We start from the raw sequence: 22,169 nt of genomic DNA, 5'->3' as shown, positions 1-22,169 counted from the left end.
ACACACACACCAAGAAGTCAAGAAATGGTTCATTACTTACAGAATCAAGGGTTCTCAAGAGAGCAGTTGTAAAGTGACTTGTGCGAGCAAAGAATAGAGAGTGGCCTGGGATTTTACCATGTGAGGGGGCGGGGCCGAGGGGAGAGTTCTCACATGTGGTCAGGGGCATACATGGTTCTAATCTCCCTCTGGTGCCAAAGGAAGGAGCACCCAGGCTTTCTTACCAGCTTGCCCAGATATCGGGCACAAGGGGAAGACCGAGGGCTAGCTGAAAAGGAAAGGCCCGATTGTACCGAGAATAAGGGATGGGGGCGGTACTCTTCCCTGAACTGCTGGTGCTATGGGAAATGGGGGCTCTTAGGACGTGAAATATAAACCTCAAAATTACCTGTGCTGTGCCTGGCCTTAATTCAGGGAGAGGTTTTGCTAGAAAGAATAAAAATCAAATAAGGCTGAAAGGCAGAACCTGACTGTGGAAAGGGAGAAAACGAGAGTCACAATCATGTCACCCAGAGTGTAACAGTTGAGTTTTAGTTAAATGACACAGAGGGTCTGTCAGGCATGAATAGTAATGCTAGATGTCTACATAGAATAGAGGTGTTGGCGAACCATCATTAGCATCTGGGAGGCAGGAGGTTAGATGACAAATAGGACAGGTTAAGAGGCACCCCTCCCTCACGTTTGGACAGACTGCCAGAGCTATCAGTATGGGTCCACCAGGCTCACCAAGGCCTTAGGGGTAATAACTACCCACGAACTGGGAGCAATACATAATGTGATGAAAGCAGCACAGGTCCCAGACTTAAGAAGCCTGTAGCTCTGCAACTCGGTAACCTGGACAATCCCCTCAGTCCTCTTCTACTCACTTTCGACCACAGAACAAGGAAAGGCTCCATGAACTCTGAGCTAGGAAAAGGCTCCACTGCTCTGCAGGAGGTCCCTGCCCACCCCATTCCCCTCCTTCCCCCACCTCTTAGGAACAAGCCCCTTCCCCACGGAGCCCCAGCGCCCAGAGCAGCATCTCCGCCCGAGGTCCCTCGTGGTTGGAGGGTCGAGCCGCCCTCCCCGCGTGTCCACAGCTCCTGGCCCCGGCCAGCTCTGAAGGCCAGCGCCCAGAGACCACCGACACCAGGGCACCCCGCCAAACAGCCCCTTTGGCTCCTTGCGGGCACCCAGCTCCCTTCCTCTCTCCCGCCTCCGCCGGAACTGCGGCGAGGGTGCACACGTGGCCGGGGGGGTGGGGGCTGCTTCAGCCGCAAGGCCGGCGAGACCACCCACGTCCTCCAGGCCAACGGGGGAAGGGCAGCAGGAGGCCAGGGTGCCCGAGACGGGCGGCCCGGCCCAATTGTGATCCTCGCGCGCCATCTAGCGGCAGGATCGGGCACGACGGCAGGAGAAGCGACGCCGAGGCCTCTCGCGCCCCCGGTAGCCATTTCGCTGTGTGGACGGTCCTGTTTCCCGATAGGCACCGGACACAAGCTCGGGGCTGCAGGAAATGGCGGCGCGCGCAGGCGCACACTCGCCGAACGCAAACGCGCACCCTCCCTGGGCACGCACGCGCAGGACCACAGGGCACGGTCTCAGGGTCAGGGAGGCTTCTCCTGGATCACTAGGGCCCCCACCCCTGGCCGATGCCCTCTTCAGGTGGCACGGAGGGCCCCGGGGGTCCAGAGCCAGCCTCTGGGCAGGAAGGGGTCATCCCCGGGCCCCATCTACAGCCTCCCACTCACAGGACACCCCCCCCCCCCACCCGCCTCCTGCCTGCTCCCAGGACACAGGAGTGATGCAGGGAGTGGGACAGGGAGGGGGCGCCCCTGCCCCTCGGGGGGCCGCCCCGCCCGGGACTTAAAGTGGAGGACAGCTCTCCCTGCCTTTCTGTGCCCCCACCCAGGGCCTGAGGACTCTGCAACTCCTGCTGGGCGGCCCTCCTTCCCTCGGCCACCCCATAGCCCCAGGTCCCCAAACGTCCCTCAGCGCCTAGACCAGGGCGGGCCGCTGCGGGACGGCAGGGGCAGACGATCTCAGGCAGGTGGGCAAACAACCCCACCCCGGAATCCTGCACTGCGTTCCTGGCAGGGGCCTCTGACCTCACGCCCGGACCCTTCTGTGGCCGGCTGGTCCTTGGGAGGGCACACGTGACGTCTCTGAACTCTCTGGGTGCCCCGAGCCCCCACAGAGCTGCCAGGGATCCTGGAGCTTCCGGTCCTGCCTGCCGTCCCTCCCCCTCCCCCTCCCCCTGACACCGAACCCACTGGTTCCCGGGGACTCCCCGAGTTTCCCGGGGACCCAACCAGCCATGGCCCGTGCCCACAAGGCCCTGCCGCCCGGCTCCATCCAGCCGAGGAGACCACATGGACCCTCTTGGACCCTGCCCGGACCGTACCTCCGTGCCGACTCGGGGTGCCAGGCCACTGCTGCTGCCCCCAACCCTGACCCCACCACAGCAGCCCCTTCACTCCATTGCCCACAGCAGAGGCCAAACTCAGATGAAACGTTCAGGGAAATTTATTAAACAGAAACATTGAGTGAAACCATTGAACAAAGGGCATAACAACACACAGAGGAACTTCTAACGGCCACCAGAGGTCACGGGTCCCGGCCCCACCCAGGGTCCTCAAAAAGGTGCCTCCGCTACACCCCACCCGGCGGCCCTCCATCTCCCCCCAGTCTCCCTTCCTGAGGGCCCCGCGGGTGGCCTCTCGCCAGGAAGATGGGCGCCGGCCATGCCCGCTCCCCCCAGGGCAGACCCTCCATTTCTGGCCCACATGCCCGGGGCCTGGCCCTGCCCTATGGCGGGCACAGGACAGCCCCACAGCAGGGCGCACGCCACCGAGCCGGGGACGTGGAGTCCCGAGGAACAACGGGGTGGCCCAGCAGAACACAAGCCCTGGGGGGCCTCCCGCAGACCTCCTGCAGCCCCGGTCAAGGTCTTCCTTCCAAAGGTCCCGGGTGGGCTCCCAGGTCCTGGGGTGGGCGCTGGCTGTGACCTCGTCCATCCCATCCTTCCTGCCGGCTCCTGAGACTGGGCTTCGTGTCTCGGCGCCGGGACCGGGGCGGGGTGGACTGCTCAGAGGAGAACACATGCACATTTCCACAACAACAGGCAGCGCTGGGCCTGAATCTATGCCCAGAAAGCACACGTTGAGCTCACGACACTGGCCCACAGAGACCAGAGCCTTGGCTGGCACGTGGCGCACCTCAGGGCTCTGCGGGGGGACGATGGCTAGGGTGTGTGTGTTGGGGGGAGGGGAGCGGGGGCTGGGGGGTTCCTTGACACCTGGGTCCCTCTGGGGCCTACAGGAACACATTTGGGCTTGCCAGTACAGGGAGCAACCTGCCCCAGGGGATGATGAATAGGGGTCCCCTCTCAGGAGGGAGGCCCAGGCACCTGGAGTGGCCCCTAACGACTCCCAGGCCAGTGTGGGTGGCAGCCATCTGCAGGTGCCCCTCACCCAGGCCGGGGCTGGCCACTCAGGGCTGCTCCCAGGTGGCAGGCTTTGGGGCTGGCCTTGGCATTGGCAGCTGTGAGCTGTGGTTCTCCAGGCCAGTCCCACGTCTCCAGTGGCCACGCACAAACCTAGGGAGAACTAAACACTCCTTCCTCCCGCCAACTAATTCTCTTGGACGCTGCCCGGACCCCCTCCCCCTCCCGCCCCTCCCCCTCCCCCTCTTCTCCAAGTCTCCCTCCTCCGTCTCCTCCTCCTTCTCCTCCTCCTCCTTTGGAACAAACGCTTCCCTGCACCCCCACTCACACCAAAGCCAGTTGTGGGGTACTGGGCAACCAGGGACTCAGCGCCCTGCCTGCCAAGCTGACCTGACCCTCTCGCGTGGGATCGTCTCCTCAGTGTCTGCTGTCCTTGCCCCTACTGCCCTTTCAGGCTGCAGGGGGAGGAGACTTGCTCCTGCCCTCACCTGCGCAGAGACTCCAGGGTGCTGCCTTCCCGGGGCTCCCCTCGAGCGGTGTAGATGATCGTGAAGTTGGACCCTGCGGTGTCCCTCCGGGGCATCTCCTCTCTGCCCCACAGCCCTTCCTCGCCAGCGCCGGCTCCTCCTGGCAGGGGCGGCCCCGGGGGAGGCGCCTCTAGGCCCCGCGTGGCCTGGGGGCCCGTCACACCCTTAGCTCAGAGCCCCCAGGGTGGGCGTTTGAGGGTGGCCAGAAGACAGGGCTGACGCCAGAGCCCCCGACTATACCTTTGTCAGCCTCTGCTGTGTTGGGGTCTGTGTCTGAGGCTCGGGTACGCGTCGTGCTGCGTATGGCGGCTTCCCGCTTGTGCTGCCGGTGCCTCCCTGAGCTGATTTCGGCTTGCTTGGTGGAGTCCCTAACAGCTGGTGGACGCTGCGGGGGCTGGGGCGGGGCCTCGGCCTGGCTGCCCTGCCCCTGTGCCCCAGTCAAGGCCCCCACTGTTTCTGTGGGCTGCCCCTTCCCCTCGTTACAATATCTGTGTTGCCTGCTAGGGGAGGGGGTGCCTGGATACCTTGAGCCTATGCTTCCTGGGGCTCGGGTTGGCTCCCGGCCCCAGCCCGCATCTCGTTTCCCGACTCTTCTGCTGCGGGCTGAGGCGCCTGCTTTGCCGGGGGCTGGTCCTCGGCCCTAGGACACGCGGCCTGGCTGTGGCCTTCCTCCCCAGTCTCGCAGCAGCGTGGCACCTGCCTGCGCTTCAGTGACAGGGTAGCCCCTTCCTGGACGGTCTGAGTGCTGCTGTCATGGAACTGCCCTGCCCGCACCATGACCGGACGGACCAGGACACTGGTTTCTGCCACTACCTGGGTGCCAGAGGCCCTGTGGCCCCCTCCTACCTGCCTCTGCTTCTCCCTGGTCACTGCCGCGGCGGTCTGCCACTCCTCCACGTCTCGAACGAGCTGCATCAACTCCAGGAAGGTGGGCGCACAGCCTCGCTGATCCAAGACCATGAGCTTGTCCCGGAGGCCAGTGCTCACGTGGGCCTGGGCTAGGATGTATTTCAGGCGAATCATGTCTGCGCTTCTCACTGGCAAGGGGCTGTGCCGCACAGCGTTCTGCAGCACGGGCTCTAGCCGCAGCAAGAAGGCAGAGACTTTCTCTCCGGGCTTCTGCAAGGTCTGGAGCAGCTGAAAACGTGCGGTTCTATAGTTCTCTTTATTCCCGAAGATCTGCTTCAGGGCGTCCAGGCACTGCGCCACGGTCATGGAGCCACTGTTGGCCCGGAGCATCCGCACGATGGACAGGGCGGGGCCGCGCAAGCTCTCCAGCAAACGCCGCTGCTTCTCTACCTCAGACACCCGCCACATCTGCATCATCTGAGTCACCTGCTCCAGCCAGGCTTCAAAGTTCTCTTCGCCCGGGCCTGGGGAAGTGCTTCCCGAAAACACCTTCAGTTTTCGGTACCACATGCTTTCTCGCAGAGGCTGCGGGTCTGGCGGCCTGACTTGGGCCAAGCCTTTTGGCTGTCCCTCCTCGGGGCGAGGGCTATACCCCAGGGTTTTGACCACATCTACCATTCTCCGGCCCTCAGCTTTCAGGAAGTGGTTCAGTCTGTTGATAAGTTCATCATCTGGGCTACAGGGTTTCACCACCACTTCCCAGGTACCTCCCTTTCCTGGGATCTGACTCGGCACCGTAGCATAATTGACCTGCTCGGCCAATCCAATGAGAACTGCCTTAGAGCTGTCTTCCCTTCTGAACATTCTGCCCAGCACCCTGTAGGCACACAGGGGCTGTAAGCCCGCCTTCAGGGTCTCTTTAATTTCCTCTTCACTACACTCCACAGGGATGCCCACGATCAGCAGGGCCTTCCTGGGGTCCAGGTCCATGCCCTTGCACCAATCCTCCAACAGATTCACAGGCATTGCTCCCACTATCTATGGACTGATCTAACACTAGGGGCAGTAGGCAGCTCACAGAGTTTGACCGGGACTCAGGGAATTCTGAGCCAACGCCAAGTATGGAGGCAGAATCGCTCCGGGTTTGCACAGCCTATAATGCAAATGGGGTGACAGCATCGTTAACGCGCACCCTCCCACCCCGACTAAAAGCCCACGCACTACCCCCACTTCTGGTCACAGAGATCCAGGCCCTGCTTTTCAGGGCTTCCCCAGTCATTTGCTGGAGAGGTGTCTTTAGGCCAAGCGCCCCTCCCTGCTGACCTCGGCTTGCCGTGCACTCCTCCTCAAAGTCCAAGGACTCCTCTGTGTGTACTGCAGGTGCCTGTGGTGAAAAGGTCAGCGTCAGGAGGAGGGGCCTGACAAAGCCCGCTAAACGGGAGAGGACAGCAGGCTGTCCCACTCCCTGCCTCAGGGCTGTTCAGGCCCAGGGCACCCGGTACCCACTTCTCTGGGGCAAAGGTTGGAGGACGGAGATGTGAGTTCCCTCCTTTCTCAGAGAATGTCTGACAAATGAGAAAGATGGTTGGAGCTCTCTCTGCACAAGGCAATAAAACTGGTGGGTGTGGAGAACGTGTGACAAGCTGCAGTGTTGCCGTGGATACTGAGAAGGGCGGGGACCATGGGTTTCCATCGCAGAGGGGTGCTATGTGGTAAAGGTTAAGGAGCAACAGGGGATGTCACTGGCCTCCAACCAAAGAAGTGTCCTGTTGTCGCTGGAGGGGAGGGGACATGGGGGTGGGCGGCAAGGATCACGTGCTGAAAAACAGTAGCCTACCGTTTCAAACTGTGTGGAAGCTAGAATCAGGGACAGAAAAGGGACCCAAAAAGGGTCTACAGTGCCACACTGCTGAAACCGACAACCCTCAACCTAGGTGTGACCCCACCCTGTAGACCCTGGAAACCCTGGCAGGCAACCCCACCCCTCCGGCTTTTTGCCAGGAAGTTACAGAAGCCTCTCCCGACATACGTCTACGTCACAGCCGTTCACCATGCTGACTAGGGACCCACCGGCAGTGCAGATGCGGGGATTCCACCCACACGCAACACTAGGCCTGCCCTCTAGCTCTGCCCAGAGGCAGCTCGCGGTGCTGGGAGGTGGTACTGCCTCACTGCATCTGTCCAAGGCGAGGCAGAGGTGCTGTGCTACGGTTCCACCCCACACGGCCCTGCTCAGGCTGTGCCCATTCTGAGCCTACAGAGGCACTCTGGTACAGGGATACAGGAAACTGCTCAGGGGGCGGGGGGGTGTGTGTGATGAACTGGGCCATTGGGATTGACATGTATACACTGATGTGTATAAAATGGATGACTAATAAGAACCTGCTGTAAAAAAATAAAATAAAATTCAAAAATTCAAAAAACAAAAGAAAAGAAACTTCTCAACTGGTATACAGTGCTAGTACGGGAGGGATCCTACAGTATGATTATTGCCCCGCCCTCCAATCCACCCCCTCCCTCAAACTCTGCCCCCACTGACGCACGACGGAGGACTTAAGCCCCACCCCTGACGCCAAGCCTCCCCTCACGGAAGTTTGATCCCTGTCCCCCCTCCAAGTCCCACCCCCACCCAAGCGCCACCCCCACCTAAGCCCAGCCCCTGACGCCAAGCCCCACGCTTACGGAAGTCCGATCCCTGTCCCCACCGAGCCCCACCCCTTCCCATGTCCCATCCCCCACTCAAGTCCGATCCCTAACAAAGCCCTGCCCCCACCCAAGCCAAATCCCTGCCCCCACTCAAGGCATGTCCCCCCCCTTCCCAAGCATCATCCCCGTCCCAAGCCCTGGCCTCACTCAAGTCCAACTACTGTCCCCAAGCCTCCCGCCCTCTTTCCCCTGTTGTCCTCACCCACACCTCAGCCCTCCTCCCTAAGTCCCCACGACCCCTCACCCGCTACCTCAAACGTCCCTCATTCCAGAGCAGGAATACACGTGGTCAGTGGAAGTTGGTGGAGACCAGGGGAGGAAGGGCTGAAGCCACTTTCCCTCTAGGATAAGGCCCAGAGCCACTAGTCCTGACTGCAATGGCTGTGAGCAGGGTTAGGTGTGGAATAGGTTCCCCTGCAATTCCTAGGCTGGTCGCGGTGCCTGGAAATGGCACGGAATGGATGCGGTGCCAATGCCTGGTGCAGTGGGATCCCATTTTCAGGGGAAACCTGTAGCCACCAACCCCTGGGACGCCAAGGGAGATGGCAAGGGTCATTGTGCAGAACCCCACGCGGTTTGGATGGCTCTCTGTACCCGGGCCCCGACCAGTACCTGCTGGAGGTGCCTACAGGCCGAAGCGCCTGTACACCACGACCACCACGCGTCCGGAACCACGGCTCGCGCGGTGCACACTGGGCCGGGAGCCCGTGGAAAGGGGCTGTCGGGCTACAAACTCCCCGCCCCCCCGCCCCTGCTCCCCGCCCCCCCCGCCCCCGGCCCCCGCTTCCCGCCCAGCAGAGCTGCACACGGCCCACTCGCGGCTGCGCCCTAGCAGCGTGGCGCCCACCATTTCCCCTCGGAAGGGGGAGACCTCGCCCCGCCCTGCGTCAGTGTGCGCAACTAGGCGGACGGAGTTCGAATTAAACCGGGGCACCTTAAACTGCAGAGCTGGACAGAATCCAGCCTTGGACTGTGAGCGGGGTTAGGTGTGGAATAGGGTCCCCTGCAATTCCTAGGCTGGTCCCTGGAAGGAGACCGCCAGACCCACCACGTGCCACGCCAGGCCCAGCAGCCATCTTGGCTCTTGTTTAGCATGTCTGTTCCCCATTGAACGGGAGCTGTGGCGTGACAGTCACCAGTCGCTCTCCCTATTTGAATATTCCAAGAGGTCAGCGCAGGGCCGGGTGCAAAAGTAAAAGCCCGGTGGGTGCTTACTAAATGAAATCCTGATCGTTTTTTTAATTGTTCTGTTTTCTAGAGGCGGACAGCAGAAATACAGCTGCTTCCGGGAAAAATGCAAGGGCAGGAAAATTTTTCGTATTCACCAAGAGACCGAAAACTTTCAAAGGATTACATTCTCCCATTATTCCCTTGACTTCACAGCCTAGTACTACCCACCTAGTACTGCCCACCTAGTACCCAAACTGCTTCCCGCCCTTTTCCAAAGAAAATTTCTTCCACAGAAGGAAGACTGGAACATTTTCCCTGGGGCCCGCGGGACTCTTAACTCGCTGTTCCAGAGAACGGCGTGGGGGGAGCTCAGGTTATCGCACTGGAAGTCTGCAAATCTGGTAGATCTTGGTAAAAATGAAAGTTCTGATTCAGGAGGACTGGGGTGGGACTGAGGTTCTGCGTTTCTCGAAAGCTAGGTGACTCCCATGCTGCAGATCCCTGACTACGCTTGGAGTACCAAGGCTCTGAAGCCTGTGGTCACTTTTCGGACCAGAAGTTGTGGTCATCTGGTGACAGAATAGATTTCTTTTGCTTTATTCGGGACACAGAAGAAGAGGCTTTTCGATAACGTTTTAATAAAAATATTAAAAGCAGACAAAAATGTTAAATTAAAGATTACCTTTAAGTCCAGATATTTCCTATATCAGAGAAGGAGAACACAGACCTGAACATGCCTTACTTAATTAGAACGTACTATTGAGAGGCTGTTAAATCATTCTCCTTCCATGCCAAGAAAAAGGGGTTGCCTGCTGGTGTCAGAAAGTAATGGACTCCAAGTGGGACATTTTACTTGAGGGATCTCATAACACTAGCTCACTGTGGCTCCATGAATCCCCCACTCAGCCACGTAGCATTACCGGTATGAGAAGTGTCATAAAGGGTGATACCATGGGAAGCGGGGTTCTGACCGTCATGCTGGAAAACAGTGGAGGTTAAGAAATATGTTTGAAAACATATAACATTATATTAGTTTCAGGTGTGTTTGTATAGGTTGCAAAATGATCACCATGATAAGTCTAGCAAACATTTATCACCACACATAGTTTTTTTTTTCTTATCAGGAGAATTTTAAACATCTACTCTCTCAGCCAATTTCAAATATACAGTACAGTATTATTAACTACAGTCTCCAGGCTGTGCATTACATCCCCAGGACTTATTTATTTTATGTTTTTGTGTGTATGTATGTGTATATAATGTTTCCTACCCTGATGGTATTACCAAATTAGATTATGAAAGTCTTTCAAGGAGCTCCATTATTATTGGTTTAGAGATACTTAAGTGCTTTTATAAATTGAATCCTCAAAATTCTCAGGAATTAGTGACAGTGAATTTGTTCTCACAAAACTTTATTTTAGCAGTAATTGTTTCATATGTAGTATGTCAGTCTTAAAGATAGTTTCCAAGATCTTTTGCTCACTTAAAACCTTACACTTATACTAAATTAACTATGCAGGATGTGTTTTTGTTAAATAAAAGACTAAAGTAAAATGACTAGTTGTTCCAGAATGAAAAAGATGGAAGTGTAGGACAAAACCTGAATGGATATGGTTCTCAGAGGAGATTTTATCTCTTGTGGTCAAAGCTGGCTAAGGTTCAGTGGGTTTGTTTATAAGATTAAAAAAAATGAGCTATAATATCAAATAGTACACTGATGCAAAACTAGAATTTGATTTTCTCTGTTAAAATGGAAACATTTCCTTAGATTATTGGTCTGCTCTTCATAAGAGGTAGTAGAAGATTTTTCTTTACTTTTTGAGTAATCTGCCTAGAAAGCAAAGATTCTTTCTTTCTTCTTTTTTTTTTTTATTCAAGACCCATTTATTCTCTAGTTCTGCCCACATGGAGACAGCCTCCTTGAAAAGGCGCTAAATCCTTCCATTCACTTTAACACCTTGTGCTGAAAACACGTGTTCCAAGGTTTCAACTACGAGATCCACATTCTTAAAGCACTGATTCTTAAACCTCATCTAGATTTCTCCCCTTGGATGGGGGGAGATGACCCAAACACAGAGAAGAACAGCTCAGGACCGCGGGCTCTGCTCGCCCAGAAGACCTTGCAGCTCCCCTGACCACCCGGCTGGAGCCAGGATTAGGGCCCTGAGACGAGGGGCGCCTGCTGGGCTGCTGCCACCACAGATGGGCCACGCTGCCGTTGGGCGCCTTCTTGCCCCGCCGCCCCCGCCCCCGCCCCCCGTCCTCTTCACTAGGCTGGCTGTCACCTTTAGTTTCCCTGGAGTCTGGGGGTTCCAGACAGTCTCTGCTCACACTTCTGCATCACACCTGCTGCCTCAGCACTGCTGATCCACACCAAGGGGGAAAAGCACACAGAACTGCTTTCAGCACACCAACGTTCCACACAAAAGTTATTTGATAAGCCTGCAGGTTCTTTTTCATCAGAGGACACTCCCAAGGCCATGACTTCCCCCGGCTCCCCACTGCCCTTGCCAGCAGACTGGACGTGCGTGGTCGCCGTGCTGAGTCAGGCACCCCCCCTTGGCTCCACTCCGGCGCACTCTCCTGGAGAGCTGAGGACAGTGCCCTGGGCTCATCGGCAGGATCTGTCCAGAAGCCAGTCCTAGAGTGACAAGAGCCACACCTGCAGGTCTATTCCACCGACCAGCCGCACAGGACCGAGCTGGGCCCTCGGACCCGGGTCTGGATTGTGTTGGCTGCTCGTTCTTGCCTAGGTTCACAGGCCAACAGCCAGTGTCCTTTTTTTCCTGCTCATCACCGCACCAGCGGCTCACTCCTACCTGCTGCCGTCACACGCCTGGCAACCTCATGTTCCGGGGCCAGCCAAGAACTGAGACCCCAGCAGGCCCCTAGTTCCCAGCAGGCCAACTCCCCACTAAACTGCCGCTGCCTAGCCGTGTTCTCGAGGCTGCAGAGCCGGGAGAGTGCAGAGAGCATCGCAAGCCCGGACGCCCCCAGCCCCGGACCCACGATGCTCCGATGCTCCGGCAGAACCGCTGGAACCTCGCCGCAGCCCCGCCCCCCAACACAGGCGACCTCTGCGCCCGCTTGTCCCGCGGCCCCGGGGCGCACCTCTGGCCAAAGAGTCTTTCTTATCAGAATAATTTTCTTTGCTTTATGTTGACTTTATCATGGCCTTCAACCAAGTCTTGTCACTTTTGAAAGAACTAAGGTTCTTTATCATTGCATTACTGCCAAAGATTTACTTTTAAAATATTTTGTCACTTTGGTTAAATAGACAAGTAGTGTTTCTTACTGACACATGATCTTATTTAACCAAGTGTTCAAACCTTCTGACAACTTTTTTATTTTACTTTCCCCACGCTCAAATCCTAAGCGATATATTCTTTTTTTTTTCCTCTTCTTTATTTTTCGCTGCACCCGGTGGCTTGTGAGATCTTATTTCCCTGACCAGGGATTGAACCCTGGCCCTCGGCAGGGAAAGTGCTGAGTCCTAACCACTGGAACGGCAGCGAATTCCCCTGAGTGGTATATTCCTGATCTCAAAGCTTATTTGAGTTTTCCCAGATAGAGCCTGGAAAATCACAAAGTATCTCTTCCCTTGTAAAAACAGAGGTGCCAGAAATAATTAGGTTTATTTGATATATTGAGTTTCATGGGAGGCTTTGTCATATCATAAGAGATGCCTAACCTTCTCTAGGTTACGTTTGTGTGAGCGAAATGTCATTAATATAAATGTTTCAGAAACCGTATTAATTTCCTGGCGGTTTGTCAATGCCCTCAGTGTTCATGATACGTCCTGGTATTGCTTTGCCTGATATTAAAGAGTGTAGTGTTATCAATCATAATTGTAGTTATCTTTTAAAATGTTGCATGCCACAGAAACAACAAAATTTCCTTGTCAATTGCATTATTTTTGCGATGAACCCTCATCAGATCTTTAACCATGAGCATTTAAAATCTTTTGTCATGCACTAAGGCTTCGCTGAAAGAGCTTGCAATCAGCTGCAGGCCAGAATGCTTCACCTTCAAGAAAAAGGGACTGTCTCAGACCCCCATGGAAAGGACTACGCCACATGCTCTGAGGCACAAGCTTCTGATGCCATTACTTAAATAACTTTGAAATCCTGTCACTGGACTAAGCCAGAATTCCCAGAACTCTAGTGAAGAAGCTGATGGGTTCATGAGACTGAGCGGAACAAGAATTCATGACATAGGACTTAATGAACTCATGAAAGATGATTACGGGTTTTGTTTGGAATGTTGCCAATGATTTCATGCTCTATATTCTGAATATAAGGAACCCTTTCTCATTTCTCTTAAGCTATCCATAACTGATAACAATTTAGTAGACTATACTTTCATAAATGGACACAAACCATTTATTTTTTCCTCTCTGCCCAATCCCTCTAGAATTTGGAAATTATTTTTGAGCGCTCTTATTTTCATGGTCATACAGTTATATGCCTATAGGTTCAATAAGAACCTGCCTTTCTTATTAACAGGACATAATTGGAAACACTGGTTATATAACCAAGGCTTTGACTGGAATGTCATATTTGTAAATGATGTTCATAGAATCACATGTGACCTGACAATTTTAAGGAACTCGGGTTGAGTTTATGAAGCCAAGTCTTAGAAAACTCCCTTGGGAACCTGGTACCTGGCTTACAGAGTTCCCAGCCTTATAGGTGAGTAAGGAAGGTCTCTCCTTGGCAAGTCCAGGAAACTCAGGTGGCTTTGGGTACCTTGAGAAGAGAGGAATTCACCAATATGTATATATAGGAAGCACGGGTGATATCTGGTGGTGAGTTCTTGTCTTGGCCTACCAGCCTCGAGAGGCTTTAACAGTCCAATCTGAAATTCTTTATAAAAACTTCAGCAAAGCGAACTTTAAAAGGCCTGTATGGCCAATGACCATCCTTGCTGCACCTGTGCAAATAATCAGGTCAAAGCTAGTAAGACCAGAGTTAGTTTGCAATCGAGAATAACCTTATTTGAGATGATCTTTGATCAAAAGGAGGGTGACCATTGAGAGAAATTTTGCATTTCATTAGAAAATACTGTGAGATGTGGGTTATGACATTCTGGTCCTGTTCATTGTCTCTGAGCTATTTTGCCCCTCTTTGTAGAACGTCATGGTTTTGTTACCATGTAAGAATTTGTAAATTGGACTGAATCCTGCAATCTTGCGCACACTGTCAACACTTAAGAAATTTTCAGTTATTCCAATTTCTTTCAATATCTGCCTACAACCCTCCAAACTAACATTTCTCATTTTCCTCTCTCCCTCCTGATTTGGCACCACAGACCTAAAAGCTGACTGCCTAGATCCTTATGAAGACTCTAAGTTGTCTTTAAGCATAGATGAATTGAAAAAAAAAATGCTTGTTAATCAAAGTTTGGTTCAGCTTCTCTCCTTCCTCCAGGCCCCTGAACTTTGGCCCACCCCCAGCCTGAGTCAGCAGACAGCCCCTCCTGAGAATAGACTGGCCTCTCTCATCTCTATGCGATCATGCCACCATTTCATCCCACTTCCCCACATCCAATTCTTTCTAAACTTGCTTACTCTTTAAAAAAGAAAAACTTTTTTCCTAACTTTTCAGATGCTCGCAGAATTTACTAGCACAGCATTCTCCCTATTGTAGAAGTCCCCCTCCCTCTGTTGCAAAAGTCCCTTTCCCCTCTTTCAACGATTCTTCTGAATAAAAGTCTCTCCTTAATGAGTCTGTATTTGTTTTTTATTTGACAATACTTAACAGACAATAAAACACATCCATTTTAAGTGTACATATGATGAGTTTTGACAAATGTATACATTCGTATATACTCACCATCCCAATCAAGGTTTAGAATGTTTCCATCCCTCCATCGAAGGGTGCATACTGTATGATTCCATTTATGTAAAACTCTTTATATAAAACTTTTTACGTAAAATGCTTTAAAATACAAAGTAATGCACAGTAGCAGAAAGCAGATAGGTGGCTGCAGGATAGAAGGATTACAAAGAAGCAGGAGGAAAGTCTTGAGAGTGATGTATATATTCACTATTTTAATGGGGTGATGAGTCCACAGATACATACATGTGTCAAAACTAATTTTAAAAAGTGAACACTTTTTTGTGTGTGTGTGTGTGGTACGCGGGCCTCTCACTGCTGCGGCCTCTCCCGCTGTGGAGCACAGGCTCTGGACGCGCGGGCTCAGTGGCCATGGCTCACAGGCCCAGCCGCTCCGCGGCATGTGGGATCCTCCCGGACTGGGGCACGAACCCGTGTCCCCTGCATCGGCAGGCGGACTCTCAGTCACTGCGCCACCAGGGAAGCCCAGTGAACAATTTTAATGTGTGCAGTTTCTTGTGTGTTAAATATATCTCAATAAAGCTGTTAAAAATATGAGTGTGCAGACAATCTTCACTAGAATGGCCTGTAGCAATGTCTCACAGCCAGAGGACTTAAGAAAGAGACCCACACATTCCCAAGCAGAGAGTTAGACGCAGAAAGCACCCAGAGGAGGAGGTCACGCTGATTACGTTATGAAGAGTGCAGCAGACAGGAGTTCCTGGGCAGTGGGGGGTGGGATGGGGAGGGAACACGGGCAGCATTCATGAGCAGGGCTCAGTGTTCAGAGGATGTTCAAAAGGAAAGGAATCCTGCAGATGGCATTAGATAACGGGCCTGGCACACAAAGTGCTCCTTGGGCGACAGCACTGTGCAGAAGGTGTTCAGAGACAGAGTGTACAGTGAGGAAGGGCTGGAGCAGGGATTCTTCATGGGACAGATGGCATGGTGGGAAACACTCACAGGTAGAGTGTATGCTCCGGAAGCCATTCACAGGCAGGACATGCGGTACAGAAGAAGGTTGGGTGGAGACAGCATTAACAGGGGAGCCCATCAGGAAAGCAGTGCCACTCCTTCCCTAGCAGGAAGGGTTGAGAACAAGGAATCAGTGGCTTACACAAGCAGTAGAAGGCTGGAGCAGTGAAGGTCAGGGAGACTCTGCTGCTGGTACACGAGGAAAAAGCCCCCAGCAATTCCACCCGCAGGACTGTCATGGATAATTCGCAGGAGGTTTCCCAGAAAGCACCGGGAAAAAAGCCAGGTGTACCCTCTTTTTGACACCCCATATTTTTCTTACAAATGATAACAGTGACACTATGCTTCTGCTTAGCATGATGCAACCATACCTCATATACACGAATATGCCTTTGCCTTCTTCAAGAAGGGGGGACGTCAGAAGTCCCATTAGATACACTCTCATTCTCTGGGGGATGTCTGTTCCTTCTCTAGTTCTGTCATAATTCCACTTTGACATACTGTAATCTACAGGTTAAATTATATGATTAAGCACCACCCACACAATTTAAACGCGAGATTTGGAAACGGGAGAAAGAAAAGTAATGGGGCAGATTTAAACATATAATAGCAAAGCAAGACGAAGTATGCATAGCTTCCGTAGCTGTTATTTTTGCAACTGGCCATGAGGTCATAGTATTTGTAACTTCCTTTTCCACTAGCATTTCAGTTCCCTATGACCTCGTCTAGCTGGCTGTGGTCGTCTACCAGGCAGTAAGATACAAACCTTTATTCCTAACCAATCTGATCCCTTAGTGGTCCTGCCTGCATGAGTCATCACAGTCATCCGTTACCTTACGTTATTGGACGTGGGAACACTAAGAGACACCCCCAGAAGACTCTCCTCCGGGGTTTGCTATGTGGTCCTTGCAGCGACCCTTTTCCCCTCGATTGTCAGGAGCGCTCAGCCGGCAGGTAAATAACACCCTTCTTGTTGATTCAGTGGCAAGAGGGGCTCCAAATGGCCACGTAGTGATCTCAACTTTGAATTCAATGTAACCAGTGTTGGGTCCCCTGGTGGAAGCTTTCCTCCCTTGGGAAGTTCATGGGAAAAGGATATTGTGCAGAGAAACATCACAAGAGAAATGGAGCATGTGGAAATTCACAGGCGGAATACATTCATAAGCAGAGTCCCCCAGAGGACCCCACGTGGGGGTGTATGGGTTGGGGGCCCTCACAGGTGTGGACCTATAAAGGGGAAGGAGGACTAGGGGAGGCTGGGTACTGGGGATCAACCGGCTTGGTGGGAACCTGGTCTGCTAAGCCATTTTTCAAAATAACTCTACCCTATTTTTTTTCTAGGTCTTTGTGTCACATGCTATCACCAACAGAGACTCCAGGTCCTGGTTAGGAGCTACTGTTATAGTTCTTGTCTTTGAAGTGGTAAAACCTCTTCTTCCTTTCCCAAATGTACTCATGTAGCCAAGATGGTGGCTGAGGTTGGGGTGAGAAAGTAGCTACAGGGACACTAGTTCAATACCTACTGAATACTGGGTCCCAACGCCCCTGCTCAGTTGTAGAGGGATTTCTCTGTCATGTCTTCTATCTTTGGACTGACTTCCTGACCACCCTTTTTGGCCCCAGGCTGGATCAAGACATCGATGACATGCAAATTATATTTTCGGAAACAAAACCTGGAAGCGTGGATCACGTGATAGGCAGAATGACTGTTCCACAGGATTCTGACCGCTTGGGCACCAGCCTTAATGAGCAAGGTGAAAGTCCTGCCTGTCGGTACACATCTGGAGGAATGGGTTCGGACGTGCGGTTGGGGGCACCTCTGAGGGTTAAGAGATGCATACGCAGAATTCCTGTCAGAGTTGATGGGATCAGGGGTGTTTAAATGGGAGAAGAGTTGACAGAGGAAGAACCCAACAAGTGTATTTACCGATTTTAGGGGCTGGCATATAAAAGAGGGATTACAGATTACCAGTGGGTGATAGTTAAAGGGAACAGGTTGTAAGTCAGCTGAGGAATGCATTTCCCCAGACAGAATGGGCTTTTAAGGGACTGAGCTCTTGGTCACTGCAAGAGTTCAATAAGGACTGTCGACAATGAAAGGAAGGATGGGCCCGAAAGAATAAAATCTCCTTCATTCGATCTGACAGGCCTAGAATTGCACACTCGCTGTGCATGCATAGTTTCTAGATAATGCTGTTGTTTTCTCTTTAGATTTGATACTTCTTAAAAGTATTTGCTTCTGTAGAGAAAACTTTGATACTCCTTAAAGTATTTATTTGCTTTTGTAAAGAGAGTGGCTTCAGGTAATAGGAGAAAATAAATCACACAGCCAAATACACCAAGTTATTACACCTATAAAAGGAAACCTTAACATTTACACATGAAATATCTTACCATTTATTATAATTGTGTACATTAATGAGTTAAGCAAGTATGATTAAAAATTCTAGGCAAATAAAAAGAAGCGAAAGTATAATGCAACCACCTCTCTTCCTTAAGTCCGAAGAATTCTGTGCCATTTAAACATGAAAGAGACTTTTTCAGATTGGAGTCAATATCTTGCATGTTGGTTCTAAAACTCACTTAAAGGCAGAGTGTATCTAGAAGGCAGGGAAGCCAGCCTATCTTGCACCTCTTGATCCTGCCAAGACTCAGGGGTGCTGCCTCCCACCCAAAGGCACGACCTTTCTTTCCCTTTCACTCATTCATTCAGCACCTACGTGTCAGTCCCTACCGTCTTGAGGAAAACCAGCTCATGTTTTGTGCGAGTACATGGCCAGTTTTCCGCTCCACAGCAAATCTGACGCACATCTATGGAAATAAATGGAACATTCCTCTCTGATCATTTGGCAGGAAGAAGTCGTCCACCAGCCAACGTGCACAGGGCTCAGAAACTGGAGAGAGATGGAGAGGCACTTTCTAATTAAACCAAGAGAAAACGCCCTCATTTGTCATCATAAAAACTGTCAGGTTGTCCTTTCAAGGAACTTACACAGCGATGCTGGTCCCAAAGGCAGAGGGGCCCAGTCGAACCTGAGCAGAGCATCAGCTGACTGCATGAATGGGCCTGCATCTGTCCAGCTGGCCGACAGGTATCCCTGTTCCAAGTACCTGGGGTCTCAGTAGTTGCCACTAGCATGGGACAGAGTCTGGACTGGAAAATGGGAGGTCACTGAGGGCCCTGTGCCCAGATCCGCTAGCCTACTGGAGCTTCCCCTGGGTTGACAAGCTCGTCTTTGGGAAGGTCTGTGAGTCAGATCTGTTCCCAGCTGAGAGTATTTCAGTTCAGAAGTGTTTTCATGGAAAAGGGAGGTGAGAGGGCCAGTTTGGCCCTTCTGGTATTTTATGGGGACCCAGGATGCCCAGAGGAGGGGTGCAATTCCCCACCTTCCCCTCTTTGTAAAAGTGTGCGTCCGGGTGTCACCTCCACACAGTGCTTCACATATACTCAGCATTACTGTTACTGGAGAGGGCATGGGTGCTAGAGAGCGTTACATGGGTGCGCTGTGCACAACGCAATGACCGCCTCCCCGAGCCTCAACGTCCTCACTTGCAAACTGCGGAGAAGAACACCCTCTGTACACGATTAGCATGGGGATTAACGCCACCACCTTGTGATGATGCCTGGTACGCAGTAAGGCCTCAGGAGACGTTAGCTGATTTTCTCCCTTCATAATCCTGCTGGAGTCTATAGACCCTACAACTTGCTTTAGGGGATTTCTGTGTGAAGTTTAGGGATCGGACACTGAGGGCAAAGGTATTAATCAGCAAGGTTCAGACACAGATGCCCCTTTGGTCAGTAGCCTCTTAAGAATCACATCCTATAGAATTTAAACCTAACGTGTAAACTTTCTAATACACGTCCACATGCCTGCAGCACAAAACGCAACTACACTGAAAGGTAGGTAGGTAGGAGGTCATTAAAATCTGCTATATAACTCAATCAAAAGCAACTAACTAGTTGTAAAAGTATACGGAAAGTTTAAAAAATATATATGGCAAATAGACAAGCTGAACTTTAGCCTATGTCAATCCCTAGCATTCAGCGTCTGCAATTTACCCACCAGGGATCGTCAACAGTCTTTAACCCCTCAGAAGCTTCAGGAGGTCTGCTTCTTCTGTCAAGTTCCAAAGGTACACTCAGAGCTGTGAACCAGAATGTGATTTGCTCTCTGTCCCAAGAGTCAGGATGCACCGCACCCCACGCTCTTGTCCGTGACTATCGTACCAGGCCACCTAAACGCATCAGGAAGCTGACCAGTCTGAGGGAAGCCAAAATGGAATTACTGTTCAATCCTCTTTGCTTGAGCCGGAAGTAACATAATGGATGGGAAGTGCTTTCTAAGCTCTAAAAAGCTACACACACAAGTAATTATCATAACATCATTAAGATATGCTACTGGATGTAAGCAAGTTCAACTTAAGAAGAGCAAAAACGTGAAGCAATCACATGGAGGAGAGAGGAAGTGAGGGAAGAGGAGTCAGCAACTTGGGGCTCGTGGGGACAGTCAAACTTGTCCAGGAGTTATCAGCTTCTTCTTAGCCTGGAGGAGCTAAAAGGAAATAGAAGTATCCATGAGACTGGAAACACACAGCCGATCCAGTGAGCAGTCAGAAGCCCCTGGCGAGGGGGACTGCTCCAGGCACCGGGAGGGACAGGCCAGGTCAATGTCTTCTGGAGAAAAGGCGGAACAGCTTGTGGCTGGTGGAGGGCCCGGTTGGTACCGATCCCCACTGCCTTCAAGGGAGATATTCTGCTCTGTGCTTCTGGCTGAGGAGGGTCACTGGGCCCCGTGAAGCTCAGACACCGGAGTCGATCCCACGGGCTTTCAGCATGCAAACCTGACTTCAGGCAGAGTTCACAATGTGGCCCAGAGGCCGCCCAGGCGCCGGGACAGCACCATCATCTCCCACACACGCCTGCGTATCCTGGCCTTTACCTGCTGCTGCTACCCAGCTGTGCATCTGTTTCACTGAATACCTCGGCTGAGGCCTGATCTGATGCTATATGAGCAATGCTGGAGGCGACTCGAGGGAATGCGGCAGAGAGCCCCGGACCTGAATCTGAAGTCCTGGGTTGAGGTCCTGACTCTGCCATCTACAAGCCAGGCGTTTCCCCGTGTCCTTTTCCTTTCTAGGTCTTTACTTCCTTGTTCCCAAATGAGGCTAACAACATAGGCCTGGCCAGCATTTCAGGGCAGCTAGGGGGCTTAGCTGAGGTGCTGCATGGAAGGTGCTTCTTGACAGGAAGAGGCAATGACTCCTGCAACTTGGAAATGTCCACGGGGAGGGTCTTTATCTGCGCCACCTAAGACTTCAAAGTATCACAAGGCATAGGGACACAAGGACTCGGGGTCCCCTGAACATAAAGGCTAAGAGAGATAGCACTGTCCCAGGTCAAGACTCAGGGAGAGACCAGAGCCCATTTCTGCCCTCTAGTAAGTTCCCAGCACCCACCTAGAAGAGCTTCTCATAGCATTTCCCACAGTGGATGGTGTCGCGGTGAATGAAGATCTGATCCAGAAGCTCACCCATCGGTTTACTGCAGATCCCACACTGGAAGAGAGAACAAGCTAGAGGTCGGCACACAAGCGAAGCAACATAAGCGAGTGGAGCGGGCAGGCTCCAAGCTGATCGCACATCCTGGACTTCGAAGCAGACGATTTAAAAATGGCTAACAGAGACAAAACCCAAACCCAAACAAAAAGAACCTAACAGGCAGAATGATCACACAGCGGTTAGGAGCCCACGTTTCAGAATTGGGCCTGGGTTTGAGCCCTAAATCCACTACTTATTAGCCAGGTGGGCTTGGGTAAGTTACGGAGGCTCCCTGAGCCTCCATTTCCTCAGCTACAGGAGGGCTTTAATTGTGACATTGAAAGTCCAAAAGAAGGTGACATGAAGGCCCACTGAAAGGTAAAGCTATTTCAGCAGTCCAGCCGCTCCGGCGTCTCTCCAGCGAACGTCTAAAGGATGAGAACAGTCAGTCATCTGCAGCAGACCCTCCTGGTACGAGGAGTCAGAGCAGGGTGGCCTGCAGACAGTCTCAACTAAGAGGAGACCAAGAGTCCCCATGTTTCTGAGACTCCAGCTGTCTCCAGGCCCAGCCTGGCTAAGGCTGCTGGCTTCCAGCTGAGAGCAGCGGAGAGCGGCCGCAAGGGTCCCCAAGTCCCTCTGTGGGTTCTCACCAAGCACCTCTCTAGTGGCTCTTTCTTCCGTTTTTCAGTTCCTGTCTCCTGGCCATTTATTTTTTGAATTTTATTTTATGTACATTTTTATACAACAGGCTCTTATTAGTCATCCATTTTATACACTTTGGTGTATACATGTCAATCCCAATCTCCCAATTCATCACACGACCACCCCCCACTGCTTTCCCCGCTTGGGATCCATATGTTTGTGCTCTACATCTGTGTCTCTATTTCTGCCCTGCAAACCGGTTCATCTGTACCATTTTTCTAGGTTCCACATATATGCGTTAATATACGATATTTGTTTTCCTCTTTCTGACTTATTTCACTCTGTATGACAGTCTCTAGATTCATCCACGTCTCTACAAATGACCCAATTTCGTTCCTTTTGACGGCTGAGTAATATTCCATTGTATCTATGTACCACTTTTTCTTTATCCATTCGTCTGTCAATGGGCATTTAGGTTGCTTCCATGACCTGGCTATTATA

At 52.1% G+C, this 22,169-nt stretch overlaps 1 protein-coding gene across 1 annotated transcript; it reads right to left on the bottom strand.

Moving 5' to 3' along the window:
* Positions 1-3,678: 3,678 nt before the first annotated feature.
* LOC125963118 (paraneoplastic antigen-like protein 5) lies at positions 3,679-21,024 on the bottom strand. Its single transcript, XM_049705033.1, has 3 exons — positions 20,946-21,024; positions 6,124-6,184; positions 3,679-5,953 (listed from the first exon to the last, which is right to left on the bottom strand). Exon 3 carries the CDS (start codon positions 5,824-5,826, stop codon positions 4,483-4,485), a length of 1,344 nt encoding a protein of 447 aa, XP_049560990.1. The 5' UTR covers positions 5,827-5,953; positions 6,124-6,184; positions 20,946-21,024; the 3' UTR covers positions 3,679-4,482.
* Positions 21,025-22,169: the final 1,145 nt, after the last annotated feature.

This window comes from Orcinus orca, chromosome X (assembly GCF_937001465.1).
Source record: "Orcinus orca chromosome X, mOrcOrc1.1, whole genome shotgun sequence".
NCBI lineage: Eukaryota > Metazoa > Chordata > Mammalia > Artiodactyla > Delphinidae > Orcinus > Orcinus orca.
This window is presented reverse-complemented; position numbering and strand designations above follow the sequence as displayed.

What these genes read in the sequence shown, in the direction of transcription:
- LOC125963118 (XM_049705033.1), bottom strand. Translation starts at nt 5,826, where the DNA reads ATGCCTGTGAATCTGTTGGAGGATTGGTGCAAGGGCATGGACCTGGAC.